Source organism: Callospermophilus lateralis, chromosome 16, assembly GCF_048772815.1.
Source record: "Callospermophilus lateralis isolate mCalLat2 chromosome 16, mCalLat2.hap1, whole genome shotgun sequence".
Classification (NCBI taxonomy): Eukaryota; Metazoa; Chordata; class Mammalia; order Rodentia; family Sciuridae; genus Callospermophilus; species Callospermophilus lateralis.
In genome coordinates, this window is record NC_135320.1 from 53,710,089 (window position 1) to 53,735,243 (window position 25,155).

Genomic DNA, 25,155 nt, shown 5'->3' on the forward strand with positions numbered 1-25,155 from the left:
TCCTATAGTGTAAGAATTAAAACAAAGAATCAATAAATGGGATGGACTTAAACTAAAAAGTTTCTTCTCAGCAAAAGAAACAGTCTGTGAGGTGACTAGAGAGCCTACATCTCAGGAGCAAATTTTTACCCCTCATACATCAGATAGTGTACTAATCTCAAGGGTATATAAAGAACTCAAAAAGCTAAGCACCAAAAATACAAATAACCCAATCAATAAATGGTCCAAGGACCTGAAGAGACACTTCTCAGAAGATGATATACAATCAATCAACAAATATATGAAAAAATGTTAATCATCACTAGCAATTGGAGAAATGCAAATCAAAACTACTCTAAGATATCATCTCACTCTAGTCAGAAAGGCAGCTATTATGAAGAAAAACAACAGTAAGTATTGGCGATAATGTGGGGAAAAAGATACACTCATACATTGCTGGTGGTACTACAAATTGGTACAGCCAATATGGAAAGCAGTATGGAGATTTCTTGGAAAACTGGGAATGGAACCACCATTTGACTCAGCTATCCCTCTCCTCCATCTATACCCAAAAGACTTAAGAATAGCATACTAAAGGGACACAGCCACATCAATGTTTATAGCAGCACAATTCACAATAGCTAAACTGTGGAACCAACCTAGATACCCTTCAAGATGAATGGATTAAAAAAATGTGGCATATACACACAATGGAATATTACTCATCAGTAAAAGAGAATAAAATCATGGATGGCATTTGCAGGTAAATGGATAGAGTTGGAGAAGATAAAGCTAAGTGAAGTTAGCCAATCCCCATAAAACAAATGCCAAATTTTTTCCTCTGATATAAGGTGACTGACTCATAGTGGGGTAGGGAAGAAGAACATGGGAGGAGTAGACAAACCCTTCATAGGGTAGAAGGGTGGGGGGGGAGGGGGTAGGAGGTTAGCAATGATGGTAGAATGAGATGGATATCATTATCCAAAGTACATGTATGAAGACACTAATTGGTGTGAACATATTTTATATACAACCAGAGGTATGAAAAATTGTGCTCTATATGTGTAATATGAATTGTAATTCATTCTGCTGTCATTTATTTTTTAAAAAATAAATTTTAAAAAGGTATTATGTGATGATATTATGTAAAACAATATTAGATGATTTTGTTGACTAATTTTCTCTGATTATCTGCATGAACCCCCTCTAAAATGAAGCCTCAGTCATATAGAAATCAGCTCACTGGCCTTTTGATGATTAGTAATAACAATATTAACCATAACTACCATGATCATGTGCCAAGCAATAGTCTAACTCTAACACACTAAAACTCAAACCTAAGATGTAGATATGATTATTTATCATTCCTGTATTATGCATGGGAAAACTAAGGCTCAGAGTAATAAAATATCATACTCCATGTTTTAAGCTATTATATACATAATCAGGATTCAGATACAGCAACGCTGACTCTATAAGTTTTGATATTAACAACAGTACCATGCTGACAAGTAAAGCAGCTATCAGACACTGAGATGTAAGAGCAGGAGCAACATTTGAAATATTTTCTACCTTTTTAAAAAGCTAATAAGATAGCCAGGCACATAAGCACATGCCTGTAATCCCAGGACTTTGGGAGGCAGAGGCAGGAGGATCACAAGTTCAAAGCCAGCCTCAGCAATTTAGTGAGGCGCTAAGCCACTCAGTGAGACCCTGTCTCTAATAAAATACAAAATAGAGTTAGGGATATTGTTCTGAGTTCAAGTGTCCCTGAGTTCAATCCCCAGTACTCGCCACCCCCACCCCCCCCCAAAAAAAGCGAATAAGAATTTCTGCCTGGGGTCATAAAAGAGAAACTGCATTGGAATTGTCCTTTTTCATTAAAAAAAAAAAAAAAAAAAAAAAAAAAACAGGAAAACTGGACAAATTATATCAAACAACTATCTTCATTCATTGGACAACAGGAAGGTGAGGCCTATGATCCTTGAGATAAAGGAAAGAAAAGAGGAGCCCTACAATTGCCCTAGTTTTCTGCCTACAGGCACATTTTGGACCATGTCTGATTAAATTGCAGAGACAGAGATTAGAATTCAGGGAGTTTGCGACAGCTATATTTTGTACCACAGAATGCCAGACAGGATAGGGCTACACAGAAAAAGCTCCAGAAATATGCATGAAGGTCCCCTTGAGTCTCCAGCTGAATACCAAAATGAGCATGCTTGGGTAAAATTCTACAAGCCTCAGCAAAGAATAGCTACCAGGGATCTACAGGCTGAAAAAGTCCCAGATCCCACAGGGCTGGTAAAATTTTCAGCTAAAGTGGAAAGAACTTGTTGAATATGACATATTAACAGAGACCCCAGAAAGGCCACAGTTTAAGAGTAGGGCTAAATTAGATTGAGACTGTGTTGGACTCCTCCTACCAAAACTTAAAAACAAAACTTGAAGGGATCAACCACATCTATAACTACCAAAATAATACTCCACACTCTTTAAAAGAAGACAAGAAAATCCAAACATTCAACAGTATAAAGTTCACAATATCTACCATCTAATCAAACATTACTAGACATGTGAATAAGCAAGAATATGTGACCCATAAGAAATCACTTAGTCAAAGAAGCAGACCTAGAAATGATAGTGATGATGAAACTGGCAGACAAGGAATATGGATTTAAGGGAAATCAAAAACATAATGAAAAGCAGAATGGAAACTATAAAAAGAGTCAAATGGAATTCTATAACTAAATTTAAAAAAAAATTTTAATTCACTTAATGGGTTCAACAGCAGATTGAGTCCAATGAAAGACTGGTGAACTTAAAAACATAACAATAGAAGCAATTAAAACTGAAGACAAAAAAGGAAAAAAAAAATAACAATGAACTGAGTCTTAGTGCAACAACCTCAAGCAGCATAACATGTAAACAGAGTCCCAGAAAATGACAGGGTAGTGGCAGGGGAAAAAATTGAGTAATTAATGCCTGAAATTTTTTCCAAATGTAATAAGAACTATAAGCTCTCATATTCAAGAAGTTCAATAAAACCCAGCAGGAAGAACAAGAAAACCATTATAATCAACTCCCTGGAAAGCAGCAATAAATAAATATCTTAAAAGCTTCCCAAGAGTAGAAACACATTACATAAAAGAGAAAAAGATAACAGTAATCAATGATTTTTTGAGAAAATATAATGTCTTAGAGAAACAAAGGAAGACATCTTTGAAGTGCTCTAACAAAAAAACTTCCAGCCCAGAATAATCAGCATACACATTCCTCAAAAATGAAAGTGAAATTAAGAATTTTTACACAAATAAAATTATGGACAAATTCTTCACCAGAACACCTATGCCACCCAAAATGTTGAAATTTGTCAAGTCAAAATAAAATAATGCCAGATGAGTACTCAGATCTTTAAAAGAGAGAAGAATTGGTAAACAGATAAATTTTGAGTTAACATAAAAAGGATTTTTGCTTTTAAAATACCTTTAAACATTAAAAATTATCTCACTATTTAAAGCAAAAAAAAGTAATGATATATGTATGGTATATAAATATATGAAGAAATACAATGTTTAATAATAACACCATAAAGGGCAAGGGAGAAGAAATAGAAGATTCTTAAATATGTGAAGTACATGATATTTAATGAAGACTGTGATAAGTTAAAATGAAAGTGCTATTGTCACCATTCAAAAAAAGATACATTAAAATAAGAATGGAAAAAAGAAGAAATAGAAGACAAATATTAAGGTGGTGGGTTTAAACTAAATCATATCAATAGTTACATTAACATAAATGAACTAAACACATCAGTTAAGACAGAAATTATCAAGCAATTAAAAAGTCTGATCCCATTATATGCTGTTTACAAAAACCACATTTTATACATAAAGGCACTGGTTAGATGTAAATTGACAGAAAAAATATATACAACATTTTTTGAATATGTGAAAGCTACCATAACTGTACTGCCTGAAAAAGTAGGCTTCAAAATAAAGAATATTATAGAGGAGGAAGGACATTTCATCATGATAAAATAATCTATTCATCAGTAAGACATAAAAATGTTAAATGTGAATGCACCACATTGCAAATCTTCAAAAAATATATGAGTGAAAAATGGACAGAATTGAAAGAATAGACAAATTTACAGCTGCAGTTAGAGATTTCAATATCCATTTCTCAGTCATTGTTAGAACAAATAGATAGCAGCTCAGTCTGGACATGGAAGATTTGTCAACTGACTTGACGAAGCTGGTGTTATAAAACCCTGGGCTCCACAGTAGCAGGACACACATTCTTTTTAAGTATAGATGGAGCATTCACCACAAAAGATCACATGCTGGGTCATAAGAGCAATCGCAAAACATTTAAAAGGACTGAAATCATGTATAGGATGTTTGCCGACCAGCATGGAATTGAATAAGAAGTCAGAAGATGTAAATTGCCAATATCAGGTATGAAATAGGGCACATCATTGGTATGTCATTAAAATGATATTAAGAGACAAATATACATCAATAAATTCAATGACTGATGACATGAGCAAATTCCTTAACCATCACAAATTACAAATACCTATTCAAAGAAGAAATTAAGAACCTACATAGCCTATAAACTAATCAAATTGAATTAATAGATAAAAACCTCCACTGGAAGAAAACCCCAGGCCTATTTGGTTCCCTAGTTAATTATATTAAACATTTAAGGGATAAATAATAACAATATTATACAACAGCCATTAACAGAGGAGAAGGTAAATACTTTTCAACACATTTTATGAGGCCCATGTTATACTGATACCACCACTAAACAAATTTATTGCAAAACGTCAAGCCAATATCCTTTATGGACATAGATAGAAAAATCCTTAACAAAATAGGAAATCAACTTTGGCGATATGTTGAAAGAATAATATATGATGTCCAAGTGGCATTTATCTTAGAATTTAAGGTTGGTTTAACATTTTTTAATCAATCAATGCCTTTGTTTTAGTCAGCTTGTTTGCCATTGTGACCAAAAGACCTGCAAGAGTGACACAGAGGAGGAAAAGTTTACTTGGGGCTCACGATTTCAGAGGTCTCAGTCCATAGACAGCTGACTCCATCTGGGTCCAAGGTGAGGCTGGACATCATGGTAGAAGATAGCACTTCAGGGCATGGAAATCAGGAATTAGAGAGAGAGAACTCTTCCCTCAACAAAGACAAAATGCAAACCCAAATTCATGCCCCTAGGGACCCATCTCCTCCAGCTATACCATACCTGCCTACAGTTGCCATCCAGTTAATCCCTAACAGGTGATCAATGCACTGATTAGTTTAAGGCTTTCATAACCCAACCATTTCACCTCTAAACTTTCTTGCATTGTCTCACACTTGAGCTTTGGGGGACCCCCTCATACCTAAGCCATAACAACACTTCATCCCACTTAAGAAGAAAGGAGAAAAGTATTATAAATTTCAGGAGATGCACAAAAATATTGAACAACATTCAATACCCATTCATGATTTAAAAAAAAAAAAAAAGAGGCAGCTTTGAAAATCTACAGTTTATTTATAAAAGACCAATGATGTCCTCCAAGATGGGGAATAAGACAGGATTTCCATTCTCAACACTTCTATTCAACATTATACTGAAGGTCCACCTAGCACAGTTAGGCAAGGAAAATAAATAAAGAAGTACAGGCTGGAAAGTAAGAAGTAAAATTATATTTATAATTAAACAACAGGATTGTGTACACACAGAATCCTAAGAATGGTACAAAAATATGTCAGTAGAATTAAGTAAATTTAACAAGGTCACAATATACAAAAATTAAAATGTATTTATGTATTCTAACAACAACTAGCAAAAAAAATCACATCAAAGAACATGAAATATCCAAGAATAAATTTAACCAAATATATGTGATATTTGAATGCTAAAAATCACAAAACATTTCAGGTAATTTAAGGGATACCGATAATTGGAGATGCCTGGTAGTAATAGGCGGGGAGACTCAATGTGGTCAAAAGTTAGTTCTTCCCAAATTGATCCATAATGTTCTGCAATTGCAATTGAAATTCCAGGAGACTTTGTTGTAGAAAACAATGAGCTGATTCTAAAGTCTATGAGTGTTGGGGCTGGGGTTGTACTCAGTGATAGAGCACTTGCCCGGCATGCGTGAGGCCCTGGCTCCATCCTCAGCACCACATAAAAATAAATAAATAAAAATAAGGTCTTTGTTAAAATTCTACAAACCTAGAATGATCAAAACAATTTTGAAAAAGAAAAAGAAAAAGTTGCAAGACTTCCTCTATCTTATCAATTTACAATAATCAAAGTAGGATGGTATTGACATAATGGCATAAGGATAGACAGATAAATGGGATAGAATAAAGCCATCCATTTATGGTCATATTTTTACAAAAATATAAGGTTATATTTTCAATGGGAGAGAGAATAGTCTTTACAGAATATAGTACTGAAACAGATAACCTTATGGGAACAAAATGAGTCTTAACCTTACCTCCACACCATACATGATAATGTACTCAACAATCGATCACAATCTAAACATAAAATCTAAAACTATGACAACTGTAGAAGTAAATAGAGAAGAAATATTTTTGACCTCAGGTTAGGCAAAGACTTCTAACATACATTATTTAACACCTTAACCATTAAGAAGAATTAATACAGTAGACTTCATCAAAGTTAAAAGCTTCCACTCTTTGGAAGACATCATTAAGAAAAACACAGGAGAAAATACATCTACCTGACAAAAGACTTGTAACATTTACAACTCAATTAAAAGGCAATAATTTAATAGAAATGGCAAACTGTTTTCACAAATACTTCAGGAAGATACATGTATGCCCAATTAAGTACACAAGAAGGTGCTTGACATCATTAGTCATTCTAGAAATACAATTAAAATGAAGATGAGTTGTTGCTATGAACTCACTAAAGTGGCCACAAGCAAGCAAATAAACCATCCAACCAAACAGATGAATTTCTACAAAATTGTGCTGAGAAAAGAAGCTGAACAAAAGAGATTAACTATTGTTTGATTCCATACATGTGAGAGTCTAGAAAAGGTAATCAACAGTGACGCAAGCAAATCAATGATTTCCTGAGGCTGGAGCAGGAAAGAATGGAAAGGGGACAGGAGACAAGGCTCACCACCTACAGCTTTCACCCTTAACGTGAAATATATGAATGCAGCACAAAGTACAAAGGTCTGCAGACCCTCTCGCTCGACTCCTGTGCTTATGATCATCATTATTACCTCAAAGCCAAAGTTTACTCATCTGTAAAATGAGGGTAATAATAATTATAGAATCACTGGGAATATTGATAAGATAAAGCATGTAAGTATTTAATACAAGGCATGGCTCATAGAAAGTACTTAGTAAGCCTAGCTATGATAATAGTTATGGTTTTGTTCCTTTTTTCATTATTAAACCATATGTTATTTTCTCTCAAGATGAAAAGTGGGAACACTGGCTCCCCAGCTTCCTGTACCTGCCCATCCTGAAACATCCTGTGCCAGGCACTCATACCCCAAAACTATCACCACTGCATTAAATCAGGACCTTGGGGGGTGGTGAAGCTGTTTTCTTTTCAAGCTTCATCTGCAGAGTCTCAAGCAGTTTTCAGTGTGCTTTTATTTCCCAGTGGGCCTCATTTCCACCAAGATATACTCCCCTAAATTGCAAGTTCCATGAGAACGGGTACATGGAAAGTTAAGCCCACCATGGATTCCCCACCGCCCAGAAGGGACTTGGCACTTAGTTGGAAGGAGCTCAATAGATAGATATCAGTTAAATTAATATGATCCCTTTTCCACAAACCATCTATGCAAGTCATGTTTGAAAGAATCTGCTGGTGGCTGCCTTGCTACAGACGCAGCCATGAGTGAGAAGTTAATATTGTGATCGTTCTGGGTAGCCATTTAACCTATCCACAGCAGCTGGAAGATCATTCCTCAACTCTGTGAAATTAAACAAGAAATAACTCACGCTTCATGTTCCGTGTCTTCCATAATGAGGTCTTCTTACCAGTTTAATTAGTTAATGAAGGACAGCACAGTTTCTACTTTCTGTCAAGAATCCTAAAAGCTTTTGAGAAAAATGACTCGGGATGTGAAACAGCAGGACTCCTGGAAACTATTTCAGGGTCTGTGGCAGAGAATCTCAAGCACTGATACCCTTACCCCATTGTTCTGGAGTTTGAGTATGAATAATGGAGCAGCTAGTGATATGTTAGCCCACTAAGTACCATTAGCTTCCTTCATCATCAACCTTTTTTTATTTTTTTAATAAAAAAAATTAGATTGTAGTTTATCTCACCACAAAAACATTTAATCGGATGTGGTTTAATTGCATTTTGGGTGACTCCTGAGAATTACCACTGTTTCTTTATTGTAAGGATTGTCCTGTGAGAGTCATCCATAATTAACACTGGGAATTTAGATACACTTAACTGTTAAATTTGCATCTCAGTTTCATGGATTCTCCATAAATGCTCTGTCATGGGCCAGGATCTCTTCATGAGCATTGGTATTTAATGGATATTCCTTGAACCAACATTTTGCTTGAAGTGAAATGTATTTGCATTAAAAGCATATTCATTTCCCCAGGATCATTCTCACACATTTATTTTCCTTTGTTTTGGTATTCACAAAGCTTTTCATGTTTAGCTCATTTATTCTCTTGCAGCATAATGATTTTTAGAAGGTTTGGTATTTAAAAAAAAAAATGCATCCCCTTAACGATAGTCCAAGGATCTGCATTTTGCTACTAAAAGGGAAACTTTGAGGTGACCAAAAAAAAAACAACAACACATTATTTGCATAAATAAAAGGAAAGCATATTAGAGTAATTGAGCTAACATTTACCTGATTTTTCACCAATGTCAACATCTTTCTTTGTTTCATCTTTAAGATTTATGCTTTGAGACAAGGATTGTTCACTGTGTTTCTGTCCTTGTAATTCTTTCCTCAGAAACTGATTTGAGGGAAACCTCAACTAACATGTCATCACACTATCCAAGTAGTTTGTCATCTCTTGGTGACCAACTGCCTTACATAAAAGCATAGACACACTTACTTTGGATAAATCAATGTTGTCTGACCCATAAACAAAAATGGAGAAAAGAAAGAATCCAGAAGCAAAATGCAGATCAGTTTTCTAAATTGGCCTGATCTGCCTCTACACGCAATTATGTGACACCATCCTCATTCTTCTGAACGTGAGACGTATTATTCATTAGTGTTCGAGCTTTGTTATATTTTAATTTATCCTTTAAGATAGGATTTCTTTTAGTAGGAAAACTTTCTTTTATTTATCTTCTACAATCTATGGTACAGCTTATCCTGACCTTGACACTGTGGTATTAAGAAATGAAAAAAAAAATCCCATTTCAGTTCAGACACTTGGTCCATCCAGTCCATAATTCTGCTTCTGATGATGGTCCCCTGAGGCATTTTATGGATGGTGAGGCTGCCCATTTTGACATCACCCCTAAACTTATTGAATGCTCCCTCTCCAAAATAATTTCATTTCTCTTTGTAACCCAGCATAGCTTAATCACTGTGTATTTACACTGGAACCCTTTAAAAGGACAATTTTAGCCTGCCCTACTTCTTGGTAGGGTAGTGCAGATTCACAGCATTTTATAACTGGAAGGGCCTTGACAAGTTCTCAAGATTGATTCCAATTCCAAACAGCATCAATCCTCAAGTAGACCTCCTTATAGAGAAATATTTGTTTCTGTTCTTTGTCTCATATCCAGTTAATTCACTATTCAGAGCAAGTTATTCCCTCAATCCCATAGCAAGTCAGCCTTTTTGATTATTAGTATAGTTTTACCAAAGTTTCTTTGAATAGATAAAACATCCCTTTCTCCTTGCCTCCAACCATTTCTTTTTTTCCTACATATTGGAAAGAACTGTCAGTCGAGACTTCCTCTTATAGAATACAGGATTTCTTTTCCCCTACAGATTATATACATAAGCTCTAAATAATAGACTGTGGATTTATAAACTCTATCGGCTCAGCCATGTGGAAATAAAGGTCACAGGTCAGGGATTTCTAGATTCTCCCTCTGGCCACTCTCATTTTACTGAGTGTCAACAGTTGGCCTCAAATACCATAGTCATTGCACTAGGGCCAAGAGAATTGGGACTCGAGCTCCACATCACCGGGCAATTCTGCAGTACTGCCACACAACCTTGCTGAATTACCCATATTCAGGATGGGAAACAAGTCAAAACATCATGTGTACGTACTTCCCACATGGCTAATTCCTTTGTTTCTGCTTGCCAACAGAATGGGAGGTGGGCATGAAGAGGTGGGGACACGTTCAAATTCCATATCTGCTAAAACCTGCCTTCCACTACACAGTGGCTTTGTAACTTCCGTGCTTTTCTAGCCAGAATTTTTTTTTAAAAATCTATTCGAACATAATTATATATATTAAAAAAAAAACGTGGTGGTGGTAAAGCTTTCATTATAAATGCCACCCTGGAAACAATCTTTAGGGTCTTTTCAGGTCCGAATACCCATATGCATTGAGCATTCACATTGAGCTCTGTCAGAACAGCTTTCACTGGGGTTTTCTTGGTGAGCATCATTCCCCAGGTATGAGGAAAACCGCAGAAAGGTATTTATGAAGATTCACACTGGCTCAGGAGGTGAAGAACTGTATAGACATCTGACTGGGAGGGAAGAATGGGAATAAATTCTGTGTGGACAAAGCAGAAAACCAGTATATTGGGACTAATAAATAAACTTGAGTATGATTCCAAATCACCCCATGAGAAAAAGTGCCAATATTGGTTTTTGTTAGAAAACAAACAAACAAACAAAAATCTTAAGGAGGCATGAGTGTTTGTTTTTAAATACATATGGCATGACACGCATTTAAACACACACACACATACATACACACACATACACACACACACACACACACACACACACACACACACACACACACACTATAAATTCAAAGATAAGGAGCCCAGAGTCATGTGAATGGCAATAAGCAGACCAAGGAAGAAAGAAAGAGTATTCAAGGGGGTCAGGGTCAGAGAGTAGGTGATGAAGAAGAGACCAATTTTACACACACAGGCACATGAACATATGTACATATCTTCATACATATCTTCATGTATTTATATCTAAGTGTTTATTTCCCCCAACCCCACTCATACATGGGAGGTCATTCACTACATACAGGGGGCCACAAGCTTTCTAAATGAAGGCCAGTCCTTATGTTAGTGACCAGTTTGTTCAATGCTCTTACTTACTAGGGTAATCATGGATAAAATCATGGGTGGTGATTTTGTGAGTCAATTAACTTTTACAAAGAAGCCTATGAAATATATGAATGTGATTGTTCTTTTAAATTTGTGTAATGCTTTTCACTTTTTAAATTTTTTTTATTTGTTGATGAACCTTTATTTTACTTATTTGCATGTTGTGCTGAGAATCAAAACCAGTGTCTCACACATGCTAGGCAAGCGCTCTACCACTGAGCTACAACCCCAGCTCAAATGTAAGCTTTGTAGGTGGGTGGTAGTAAAGTAAAATTGTCTGGGATATAAAATCATGACTTTAATACAAATATAAATTGAAAACATCAAATATTTTACTCAATTATTGACTTATACAAAAATTAGTAAGATGTTGAGCTCAATTCAAAGAGCTTTTGAAAAGTAGAGTTTATACAATTTACTAAACAATTAGGAAAACTTACTGGGTTAGACAAAATTTGCTTAATGTCTTAGAGGCCAATGAACTGTAACCTCTGGGATTATTTGTTCTATGGGACAGATCATTTTTATCTCTTCTAGGCACTCATAAATGAATATGCAAGTTTAGTAAGTCTGGAACATTTAATCAATAGTAAGTAGTGAGTCAAAATAAGTGCATGCTCCTAAACACCTTTGGGTAGTCTTGGCCCTTGGGTGACATTGAGAGGACATGCTATCCACCATTTTACCTTGTTTTCAAGTTATGAATAATTTCCTTAAGAGTGGTAAAAGTAGGAACACACTGTAGTACCTGGGAGAGTATCCAGATCTCAGCTTGGAAGTAGGTGCTGACGTATTTTCGGTGGGGAGCACCTATTTATCATTGCTCAAGACAGAAGACAAGAATAGATTCCCAGAAAGTGGGACTTATTTATCAAATTTGCTATAGGAAGGGATAATGAAGCCAGACCTTTGCCCCATTAGAAAAATGTCTAATAATTCATTCATTTATCTGTTTAGTGGTTCAACACTCATCTGTTGAGTATTTGTTATATATCAGGCATTGAGGACTGCAGTGAAAAAGACAAGGTCCCTGCTCCTAAGAAGTTTACATTCTAGTAGATAAAATAGGCAACAAATAATAAAGCCATCACAGAATAGGTATGGTTTCAGGTAACCTAAATGCCCATCAACTGATGAATGGAAGGAGAAACTGTGGTACATATACACATGGAACACTATTCACCCATAAAAAGAATAAAATCCTATTAATTGTAACAGTACGGATGGAACCGGAGAACATTATGGTTAAGTGAAATAAGCCAGGCACAGAAAGACAAATATTCCATGATCTCACTCAGACTTAGAATATAAAGTTGATCTCATAGAGGTCAAGAGTGGAATGATGGTTACCAGAGGCTGTAGAGAGGGGTAGGAGAGTTGGCGAAAGGTTGATCAATGAGCAATAAGTTATGTTAGATAAGAGTAAGAAACTCTGTTGTGGCATTGCACAGTGGGATGGCTGTAGATAGCAAGTATGTTCTATATACCTTAAAAAGCTGGAAGAAAAAAATATTGAATGTCCTCAACAGGAAGAAATGATTTATGGTTGATGGTATAAATATGTCTAAGCTAGGGCTGGGGATATAGCTCAGCTGGTAGAGTGCTTGCCTTGCAGGCACAAGGCCCTGGATTCAATCCCCAGCACCATAAAAAAAAAAATGTTCAGCCTGATTTAAACATTACCCAATATATACATTATATGGTGTATTGAAATATCATATGATGCCCCATTATTATGTGCAAATTTTATAGTTTTGTGTATGAAGTTTAAAAATAAGATAGAGCCAGGCATGATGGTACATGCCTGTAATCCCAGCGATTCAGAAGACTGAGGCAGGAGGATTGAAAGTTCGAAGCCAGCCTCAGCAACTGAGTGAGTCCCTAAGCAACTTCATAAGTCTTTGTCTCAAAATAAAGATTAAAAAGGAATAGGGATGTGACTCTGTGGTAAATCACCCCTGGGTTCAATCCCTGGTATCAAAAATAAATAAACAAAATAAAGAACTATGAAAAAGAAAACATAAAAGAATTAGAACAAGAGAGATACTAAGTGACCAAAGGTAAAGGTGGACTTTATATTAAATGGTTGGAGAAATCTCAGGAGGATTGGTAGGCCCACAGTGTGTGGCCTAGCCCAAACTGAGGGATCTATAGGCCTCATTCATCTTCTGACAAATGGTCCCAGACTGCTTAGGTCTATTTTATGAATGCAGCTGTTTCGTGGTCCAGTGTATCTCCAACAAAAATTCCCATCCATGAGGAGAAAATGGGCACAGAGACTCCTGAATTTGAATCCTTTCCTACCACTTACTGCTATATGACTTTAGGCAAGTTACTCAAATCTATTTTTCATCTGTTAGTGACACATTATGATCACTTCCTCCTGGTGTCATTGGGAAAATTACATAAAATAATGTTTAAAGCTCTAGGTACATAGGAAACACTCAACAACTGCTAACTTCTTATTCCCCGATGTGGAACGTCTTCATGCAGTACTGGTTAGCCTTGCTAATAGCGTAGTACTAATCACTGCTGTCACATACTTCAGGACCCCTCTGTCCTTGAGGTCCCCCAGATGTATTGGTGTTGAGTTAAAACACGTGGTCAAAATTACCCCAGCAGCCAGTTCAAGTTTTGCAATGAGATGGAAGTTACACAGTCCCGTGGCACACCTGAAATATTTTAGCACAAGCTTTTTGGTCCTTGGATAAATGAAGAGTCTGGAAACTAAAATAACAGAACTTTAATGGAGTTTTGATTTGGGATGTTTTTCCTTTCCTTTCCATTCCCATCTTGCCCTTTGTTTTCTTTTCCTTTTTCCTTCCTCTTTTGAGTTGTCTTCTCTTCTGGGGAGCTATGGGTTCAGAAGCTATTAATTAACTACTCCATATTCTAATTTTCAATAAGATTTAGTAGGGATTAAACTACCCCCTTGAAAAGAGGGATTAAATGTCTACAAAGTCCATGAATTGATTTTCTAATTGTTTTGGTAATAATGGTTTATTTCACTTGATAATGTTGCTGAAAAATAATAATTTTTTAATTAAATTCTAAATGTATTTTTAGCATTTTATGGATCCTAGGGAGACTAAGTTTTCTTGTAGAGAATATGTTAAGAACATCACATTCTTCTCTAACTCCATAGTTATTATGATCAGGGGAATGCCCATGATACATTCCATTGCAATTCAATTGCGCACCCCAGACAGCTCAAGATCTGTTTATAAAGGAGAAAAAGATCTTCCACAGCTGCTTGCCTCTGACTGCATCCTTCACGCTGTACCACAGCAGCCATGGATGTGCTAAAATAACAGACTTGAATTTAAACTTTCAAAGCTCTCAAATGTCTTTCAAAATCGTTCTTATGATACAAATTGCTTAATTTTCCTACATGAAAACTCACTGATTACAGATGAGTGAGAGTCAACACATGAGAAGAGGCTATGTAGAATCTTTGTACATTTGCCCACCCGACTCTTCAGGAACTAACAGGATTAAGTCTGGTTCTGATCCAATGGAGGTCATGGTCATTACTGTACTCTCCTTGTGGAGATTGAAATCCACTGTGAACAGTATGGGGCAGCTTGGGAATTTCTTATAATATTCATTGGCTGGTCATCACCCTGTCACACAGCTGGAAAATATTTTCTTTGAAAAATGAGTGTTTATAAGAAAGACTCAGAGGGAGAGGAGGAAGGAAGAAGGGAAGGAAGAAGACAGAAAATAATCCAAATCAGAGTCATATAGAATAGACCTCACCATCCAATTGCTTCATCTTTAAGAATAACAATAATTAAGTTCTTGAAGAACTTTGATTTATTAAATTAGAATGTTTATTCCTCAACTTTTATTTAATTGATGATGATGCTCTATATATCTGGGTCATCCTTGTAGAGATACAATAACTGTAATAAAGAATTTATTGAGGGCCTGGGATGTGGCTCAGCAGTAGGCATGTGCCTAGCACGTGTGAGGTGCTGGGTTTGATCCTCAGCATCACATAAAAATAATTAAATAAAATAAAGGTATTGTGTCCAACTGCAATTAAAAAATATTTTTAAAATATTTATTTCTTTAGATTTTAGGTGGACACAGTAATTTTATTTCACATTCATGTGGTGCTGAGAATCGAACCCAGTGCCTCACGCATGCTAGGTGAGTGCGCTACCACTTGAGCCACATCCCCAACCCCTAAAAAATATTTAAAAAAAAAAAAGAATTTATTGAGGGCTGTGGTTGTGGCTCAGTTATAGAGCACTTACCAGTCACATGTGAGGCACTGGGTTCAATCCTCAGAACCACATAAAAATAAATAAATAAATAAAATTTATTTTAAAAAAGGAATTAACTGAGTACCTACTATCCTCACAAGCATCTTGGAAACTGAGTTTCAATAGTCCTATTTCATGATGGAAGAACTTCAAGTTGAATGGCCTTACATGATTCTTGCAATGTCACCTAATTATTGAGCAGAAGGTTTGAATCTGACCCCAGCCTCCCTATCTTGAACCCTTCACTCTCTCAGCTCTGTCTCCCTTCTCCTTGGCTGAAATGCTGAGGAGCATGTCTTCGCAACCTGTCCTTCCAACCTCCCTTGGAAATCATTGGCAGCAAACTGCCCAAATAATGCTGTAGTTTGTTTCCAAGAAAGAATATTGGCCTTCAGAGCAGGTTCCGTCTATCAGCTTTCTACTTCTAAAAAGCACTGCAGGATTCTCTGTTCAGAGCTCATATACCCGTCAAAAGAGAGTCCACAATTTATCCCTCGTGATGGTTAACATCCCCCTACGCTGATGTCAGGTGCTCTCAGAAATTGAAATGCAGGAGTTCCCTCGATGCCAGTCTGTTAGATCAGGGGCTGTCATGATAAGACCTCTCCTCAGAATTACAGGGACAAAGCTGGGGGACAGCCACCAGGCCACCCTCACAGCTTCTGTGCTTATCAGCATATTCGCTGGTGGTATCAGATTTTCCAGGGTTGTTTTAATTTTGTAGAGTGATCGTGGGAATTGAGAGGATCTCTGAGGAAGTGCCTTCCTTAAGTCATGAGTTCTAAAGGGAGGTCGCCAACACCCACCCATCTGGCAGTCAAATTCCTTCAGTCAGAGACAGGGAATTCTGGAGGCCTAAGGGGGACATGCGCAAATATTCCTTGCCTCTATTTTCTCAATATGGGATTTGGAGTCCTTTCCTGTCAACCACCATTCAGTGTCTTTTAGAAGCTCCAAATGGAAGGAAAACAGCTCTGGTGAACCACACTCTGCTGGTATTAAATGTTTCCTCTTGTTTCCCAATATCCATAATAACATTTCGTCCTCTGTCCACCCTCAGTGACTTCCATTTGGGGAAACATCTTGACTCTGTCCTTACTTTGTGCATGAATTTGACATTCACTTAACGCTCTCTGCAGTCTACAGAGTGTGTGCTCCCTACCAGCTTCAACTAATTCTAAAATGTCACGGTTTCTGTTAAAATGCTTCCAGCGACTGCCAGAGTAAGCAAACAGATTTTTCTTTCCTGTGTGTGCTGTGAGCTCATGGCATGAAGAAGCTTTTGGTTTTAAAGTGGACTTCTGGTCTTACCATGAGAAGAGTGGTTATCTTTATCCACTTGCCTTCCTGAGAATTTTAGAGGATGAGATTTCAGCATCTGACTGTGGCCCTTGTCACCCAACCCCCAGACTTTACGTCTTTCCCAACTTCTCCTCACCTCCATGGCAGTCCAACAGCTTCTCCTCCACATGTTTCTGGAGCATCTCCCAGGGTTCAGCTGCCATCACTGAGCCTTCCCTCCTCCCTCTAGCTGCCTGGGGTTGTGCACTTGTGAACTATATTCAGTCTGTTTTCAGGCTCAGATTTAGGACCTTCCACAGTCAGTTGCTGACTTCATCTACTAATAATTAGTCCAAATTTTCCCCATGTCCCCCACATTGGGGTACTGAATATCCTAGAATACGTGGGTCCTTGTCTGTCTGTTGACATCCTAAGTATAGGTGCTGAATATTTCTCCACTTTCTTCTACCCTGGAGATGAACTCTTATGGACTACATTAATGAGTTTCCCTTGCCCTCTGGGTTATGACTGGGCTTTGCTAAGGGGGACCAGGAGGATATTAAGAGGCACTAGAAGGGCACTGAGTCCCTGACTACCTGTGCAAATAACCACAGCTCCTCTCTACCCACTGTAACTTCAGCATGGCTATCCTCCTGGGCTCTAAGTGCTGGGCCATATTGGCTCATGCCTGTCATCTCAGCTGCTTGAGAAACTGAGGCAGGAAGATTGCAAGTTCGCATACAGCCTGGGCAACTTAGCAAGACCCTGTCTTAAAATAAAATTTAGAAGGAACTGGGGATGTAGTTCAGAGATAGAGTGTTTGTCTATTATGAACGCAGCTCTGGGTTCAATTACCAGGACTGCAAAATAATAACAATAATAATAATAGTAACAATTCTTCAAGTTGCCTTCTTAAAATGTCCCATCTGTTTCCTACAAGAACTCTGACAGGTATAGCACACTACAGGCCCAGTTTGTTCAGGAAATTTGCTGATTTTCATTCAGTCAGTAAAAAATAAATATGTTTATATTTATATTTTTTCATCTTCTATTTGGTGCCATATAATAGGCATTGGTGACAGAATGTGAAGCAAAACAGAAGTCCTGCCTTCAGGAGCTTACAGTATAACAAGGGAAATGTGAAACAGTCAATTATAACAAAGGATGGGACAAGTATGGTAAGGGCTGTATGGAGAACACACAACATGGGGACTTAGTCCAGGGGTCTGAGAGGTCACTCAGTGACATGATCTCTCCACCGTTTCTTTGTCCTTTTGCTGTAGCGCTCAGTGCATTCTATGTTGTTATCACTCGTGTACACATTTTCTCTGCTCCCACTGAGCTTTGTGAGAGCTTTTGGAGAGCAGAGGTTGTGTCTTTTTACCTTTATGTCTGCCTCAGGCCTTAGCCACTGCCTAGAATATTGTAGAGACTCAATAAGTGTCCAGTCAAATTGGATTGAAACTTCAGAACACTGTGGACCTCAGCTCCAGCCCACCACTGAGGGCTTTATGATATCAAGCTGGATGCTAATGAGTTCCAACCCATTCTGAGCCACTGAAGTAACAGAAAACAGTCTTTATAAACTAGTGTAGAAAGAAAATCATTGCACAGGAAGGAGCCTTCTAAACATGAGCAAAGAATTTGATAGATATTGTCAACACACTCTGTTTGGGATATTTGCCAATAGGCATAGGAGCCATTAATGGGGTAATAGCTGAATTTTCTTTTATACTTTTCTTTCTTTTTGCCCCACTCACTTGTGTTCTGTTTAATAGACCATGGCTGAACTCAGCATGGAATGAAAGAAAAAGAGGCAAACGCAAACTCTGCTCCAGAGCAAGGAGATTGGGAGTGTGTAGGGGCAAACCCTCTGGTGAAGTTTTTAAAATTTAGGTTAGGAGAAAGTCCACTCAACATCCTGAGGCAGTGAAGTTCTGCAGAATGAGTATCCAAGGACAAGAAGTGGGAGAAGAAAAGAAACCCTGACAGTGTGGTTACCAGAAGTTCATAGAAATGTACCTCTCCTGCCCCAAAGGAAATATTGAATAAAACAATAATTGTCTTTTTATAATATATGGTTTATCACAAGGCAAATAAGGGAACTTCTTAGAGGTAAGAAAGGATAAAGTGAGTATCCACAGAGATAAGATAGCTTACGGGTCGATTCCTGTTTGCCTAGAACAAGGATTGTAAGAAGCAGTGAGTTCACCTAGAACAGGTGCAAAATGTGGGGCTGCTAGTATCCTCAGGTAATGTATTAATTAACTTTAGACTTATTAAGATAAATATGTGACGTCTAATTTCTACAGTCTCTATTGGAAGAATTAAAATAAACTATAACTTCCAAATGGGGGTACAGGCTGGGACGGGGGAATGAGAGGAGAAGGAAAAATCAATGCAAAAGAGGCAAGAGAGAAAGAAAAAAGATTCTTTTAATTTGAAAAATGAACAAATTGAGAGCAAAAGTTAAGATTGTATAAATGAATCCAATTTAACAATAATCACGATTTGCATAAATGGATTATAGTCTCCAGTTAAAAATCAAAGAATCTTAAACTAGATTTTGAAACTCACTTATAAACTATTCATAAGAGAAACCCCTAAGAATATCAGGACAGAGAAAGACTGAAAGTAAAATGAGGGGGAAAGGCATACTGGGGCCACACTGCACAAAATGAAATAGGTGTGGCTACATTAAATATTAGAAAAAGCTAGTACTAAAATGTGTAGGCTTCAGTACAAAAGCAATTACAATATAGAGAGAGGGTCGCACGTAATAAAATTTCAATTTCCCAGGAAGACAGAATTCTGTATTTATATACCCCTAATAGCATAAATTTTGAAATATATAAAAAGGAAATTGCTAGAACTACAGGAAAAGGAAACATATCCAAAATCACAGAGGGATATTTTCACACATCTCTCCCAAAATTGATGGATAGATAGACAATGAATCAGTAAGGAGTTAAAAGGTTTGAAGATCACAATTAGCAAGCTCAAGCTAATGGACACACACAGAGCCCTGAGAGCACATTCTTTTCATGTAGTTCACTTGAAACATTTATGGAAATGGATCGTATTATAGACTACGGAGCAAATCTCAGCAAAATTCAAAGAATGTGTCACTTTGTCTAATAGTTATGTTAGAAGTTAATAATTAGAATTAAGTTAGAAGTTAACAACAAAATAAAAACAAGGAAACTCCATATTTTTTGAAAATTATTGTTAAAAAATATTCAAACTCATGAGTCAAAGAAAAAAAGTCAAACTTGAAATTAGTAAATATACATGTATACATATATATAATTGAACAATCATGAAAATATTGATCAGACTAAAGCTAAAGCACAGTTAAGGGTAAGATTGTGGCCTTCCTGCTCATGCTGGAGACAAAGAAAATCTACAAAATAATAAACTGAGGATTCAACTCAAGAAATTAGGGGAAAAAAAGAAGTTAGAAAAAGAAAATAAACCAAAGAAATAATGAAAGAAACTCTACTGTATAATAGAAAGTATCTGAAAGTTATCTTTTTTTTTCCTTCAAAAAGCCAACAAAAATGCTAAACATCGGGAATGAAAAAGAGACATCACTATAGGTCAGTGAACATTGGCAAAAAATAAAAACAGGATATTATTGACAATTCTTTGCTGATTATTTTGAATATTTGGTAAAACTCTTAAATTCCTAGCAAAAATGTAATTTCCAAAATTAATTCGAGAAGTACAAATCCAAACAGCCCAAATTATCATGAAAGAAACTGAATCATTAGTTAAAATTGTTACCATAATGCAAGCATCAGATTTATGTGGTTTTGTAAAAAGTTCTACGAAATAATCAAGAAATAAATAATTCTAATCTTACATTAGATTCCAGAATGTAGAGAAAGAAGGAACTCCATTTTATGAATCAGATATACGCTTTTCACTAAAAGTGGGTAACCATAAATAGAAAAGGCGAGTTTGTAAATGTACAATTTACAATAACCCCAAAGCATATAAGCGATCCAGGAAATAAAACCACCAAAATGTGCAAATTTTTGTACTATGAGATTTTTTTTTAAAATTACAGAAGACTTAAGTAAATAAAAACACACATCAGTACAGCATTTTTATTGATGAGAATACACAACATCCTAATAAAATGACATAGCATTCTCCCTGAATAGATACATGGATTAACATAACTCTCATCAACCCCCCCCCTTTTTTTGGTAGAATGTTAAAATGATTCTGACATTTATCTGGAAAAGCAAAGGTTAAGAATAACCAAAATATTCCTGAAGGAGAAGGAAGGGAAGGTGAGGGAACTTGCCCTGGCAGATGTCAAGGATTAGCAGGCGACAGCAGTGAAGATAGTGTGGCCTCGCCACAGAGGTCAGCCAGCAACCACTGCAGCAGAATTAGCCCAAAGGAGCCTTCGCTTTTTTTTTTTTTTAATAAACTTTTTTTTTTTCTTAGTTGTAGACAGGCACAATATCTTTTATTTTATGAATTTATTTTTATGTGGTGCTGAGGATCGAACCCAGGGTCTCGCACATGCTACGCAAGTGCTCTACCATTGAGCTACAGCCCCAGCCCAAGGAGCACTACATATAAATAAATAAAATAAATGTTCATTGACACCTAAAAAATTTTTAAAAAAAGAAAGAGCCTTCACTTTTAAGGAAACTTGATACAAGGCAAAACTAATGCTGCAGGTGATGGGCAAGGAGGATGCACTAGTTAAAAATGTTCCTGAACACCTAAAACGTAAAAGTAGAAGCCTACCTCGTATCCTGCACAAGAATCCATTCTAATTCTAGATAGATGGAGATCTTAAAAGTGAAAATCCAAACTTTAAAAATTTTACAAGAAAACACAGGAGAATTCTGATTCTAAGGTAGGGAAGCATTTCTTAAAGAAGACATGCAAAATGAAAATCATAAAGGAAACAATAAATTCAACTACATTGAAAATAAAAGCATTTAGTGATCAAAACACATGCTAAACAAGAGGGGGAAGTTGAGTCACAAACAACTGGAAAATAATACATATACAAGCTTCATAACAACATAAGAGTAGTATCACAAACAGATCAAAAACATATCATCACAAATCAAGAAGAAACAAATAAATCAACTGAAAAATTGTCAAAAGACCTGAATAGGCATTTCACAAAAGAGAAAATATAATGACAAAAAATTCATATAATAATATGTGCTCATTCCCATTAATAATTAGAAAAAAAGTAACATTTTACACTCGCCAGATTAGCAAAAATTACTTTGATGATACCAAGTGCTGGAGAGGGTATGAGGCAAGAGAAGGACCCATATACTGATGTGGAAGTGTGAATTGAAAAGGAAAATCTTTTGGAATTACATGGTAAATTGAATACAGGCATACCCTACAGTCCAGCAATACCACTTTTACATTTTGGCCCTAGAGAATGTTGATGGCAACATTTTCCAGTTACCTATAATAATAGATAACTGGAAAAACCTTAGTACCCAATGTCAGGAAAAGGGATAAAGACAGTGAGTAATGAATAGCAAAAAGAAAACAGAACGAAAGAAAGAAAAGGAAACAGTACAGCTATATATGATAACAGGTAGATTTTACATGTTTGAGTGGAAAAAAACAAGATGAAGAAATACATCTGAAGTATATGGTTCAAAAGCTGGCAATATTATAGTGTGTGTGTGCGTGCATGTGTGTACGCGTGATTAGCACACACGCAGGACAGGATCATGGGAACCTCTGCAGGAAGGAAGGGATCTGAATAGGAAGTGAGGGGATAAAAAAAAAATGGCCTCCAAAGACACTGGAAATATTTTCCTTGTGTTGAATTATGGACATATGTGTACTTTTTATATCATCGCCCTTGGTAATATACATTTTTGTTTTCTGCACTCTTCTACATGCATGGTGTGTTTCATAATAAAACAAACTGCTGGAGGCTGAAGAATTGCAACTATCCACAAGATGGGCCTAGTAGGTTTTCAAGGATGAGCAAGACTGGAAGTTTCCCTGAGGTTCTGATTCAAGACTAAAACTAGTGAAAAGTGAGAAGAAAGCTTTTAAGTGGGGCAGAGACTCCTGCTGGTGTCCTTGGAGGTTGCTGGGTATTTCATGACTGCAGGAAGTAAACGAGTGATTTGAGGAGGAAAACTTGAGCAAAGGAGTATTGACTTTCTTTTGTATCCAGGAAGGTACATTACTTACACTCTTGCAGACACAAAGATGCTCTTTTATAAATATGAAGACATCTGTATCAGTGACTCATACAAATGAAAGTTTATTTTCCCTCAAATGGCAGGGAGTCCAGAAGTAGGCAGGACAGAGTTCGTTGGTTGGTTAGCAGTAGTTTCTTAATCCAGATTCTGCTGTCTTTCCACTCTGCCATGTTGAGCTTGTGGGCTTTTTTGCCCCTGGCATCTCCTAACTTCTCATCTGACTTTAATGCAGCATTAGAGACGTTTTCCCAACTCTTTTGTCAGCAAAGCAAAGGTTTTCCAAGTACGCGCCCACAACCTGTCCTTCATATCCTCATAGTCAGAATGTTGTCACTTCTTGCTGCAAGAGAGCCTGAGGAAGTACTTATTTTTCCACTGCAGCTGGTATATAGGAGCAGACAAAGGGAGGGGGTAAGGGTAGCAGTGGTTTCTCAACAATCTATCAATATTCCACTCAGAATTCTTTCTCTTTTCTCCCCAGGAGCCAGTCTACGTGATGACTTATATAAATATTTCGCCTTCCATCACTCCCATGGAGACACCATGACTGTCATGGATCCAAAGCAGATGAACATTGCTGCCGCCGTTTGGACTGTTGTCTCTTATGTTGTTGCAGACATGGAAGAAATGCTACCCAGGTCCTAACAACAGTGAGGACCAGGGCACTCTCATCCTTTGTAGCCAGGAATCCTGGGTCTGCAGCTTCAAGAAACTGTCCTTCGCAAAGCAAATTTATATGATTCATCTTCAGAACACAACTTTTTTATACTTTCTGTCATCCTCTGTTTTAATGCTTCCTGAAATGTTTCTAGAATAAGGAATATCCCCCATCACCACCTAGAATCACCATATGGAAGGAATTACAGGGAGGGCATTTCTTTATGCCACCTTTTAAAAATATTATTTCTACTTTGAAAATAAATGCTGAATGAATCTTTGGAAGACCTCCAGTTTTTATGGGTTTGCTTATGAATATTAAATATAATGATCAATTGTTACGTTTATGTTATTTATTGAAGGAGTAGATGAATTACAAATTCTTTTTAATATCTTAATTGAATGTATGGATGCATTTGGCTTTCTAACTTGCACATGTTTATAGTATATGAGCTTTAAATGAGATATGGAATTTTTAAATTAGCAAGAAAGAAAGATGTCCCCATTTGGAAAAAAATCAAGGATGTATAATCCAATTATCTTATTAAATGTGAGTACTAGGATCCATTATTAAATAAATAATAATGCCTATATACATGTACATTTTATATATTTCACACACTTGAAGGAAGTTATGGCTTATTTACACATTATTGTGATTGAAGCTGAAGAAAGGGCAGATAATATCTTCACAGGATTCTATAGAGCAAAAGCAATTGCCCTCATCTACTCTACAGACAATCTCTACTATTCCTTCTATACAATACCAAGTATTAAATAAAGAATTACAAAATATACCCAAAAAGGCAAGAAAAAATAAACTCATTGTAAGAAGAGCAAGCAATGAAAAGAACTGCATTTAGAGGCAACCCAGAACTTTTAACTATCAGAGAGGGCATTTAACATAACTGTGATTAATATGTTAAGAATCTAGTGTGAGAAGTGGACTATGCACAAGAACAGAGAATTTCAGCAGAGAGATGAAAACTATAAACAGAGTCAAATGCAAATACTCACATAAAAAATACAATGACATAAATTTAAGAATTTTTCTGTTGGCTCATCAGACTAGACAAGGTTGAAGAAAGAATCAATGAAATTGAATACGGGTCAATAGAAATTATTCAAATTAAAACACTAAGAGAAAAAAAAAGAGAGGAAAAATATGCCAGAATGGATCACCCAAGAACTATAAGACAATGTCAAAAGATCTGATATACATGTAATGTAATTGGATGACAAGAAGGAGTAGGAGGAGGAGAGGAAGGGAAAGGGGGGAAGAGGAGAAGAAATAATCAGTTTTGTTAGTAATATTTAAAAGAACTGAAAGACAGAGTAGGGTCTTTCATTTCTGTCAAGGTAGCAGACCAATACTCTGGCTTTTTAATCCTGAAAACAGCTAAAAATGCTAGATAACGTGAGACTGTATGAATGTGGTGATTAA

The 25,155-nt window shown here is 36.5% G+C and overlaps 1 protein-coding gene across 2 annotated transcripts in view; it reads left to right on the forward strand.

The window, feature by feature from the left end:
• Cpq (carboxypeptidase Q) overlaps nt 1-24,023 on the forward strand; it is a 448,367-nt gene extending 424,344 nt beyond the window's left edge. For both annotated transcript variants that reach the window (XM_077105576.1, XM_076835947.2), the window contains exon 8: nt 23,536-24,023. In XM_077105576.1, coding sequence (XP_076961691.1) covers nt 23,536-23,699 — 164 coding nt within the window. In that variant the 3' untranslated portion in view covers nt 23,700-24,023. The remainder of the gene's footprint in view (nt 1-23,535) is intronic.
• The last annotated feature ends 1,132 nt before the right edge of the window (nt 24,024-25,155 follow it).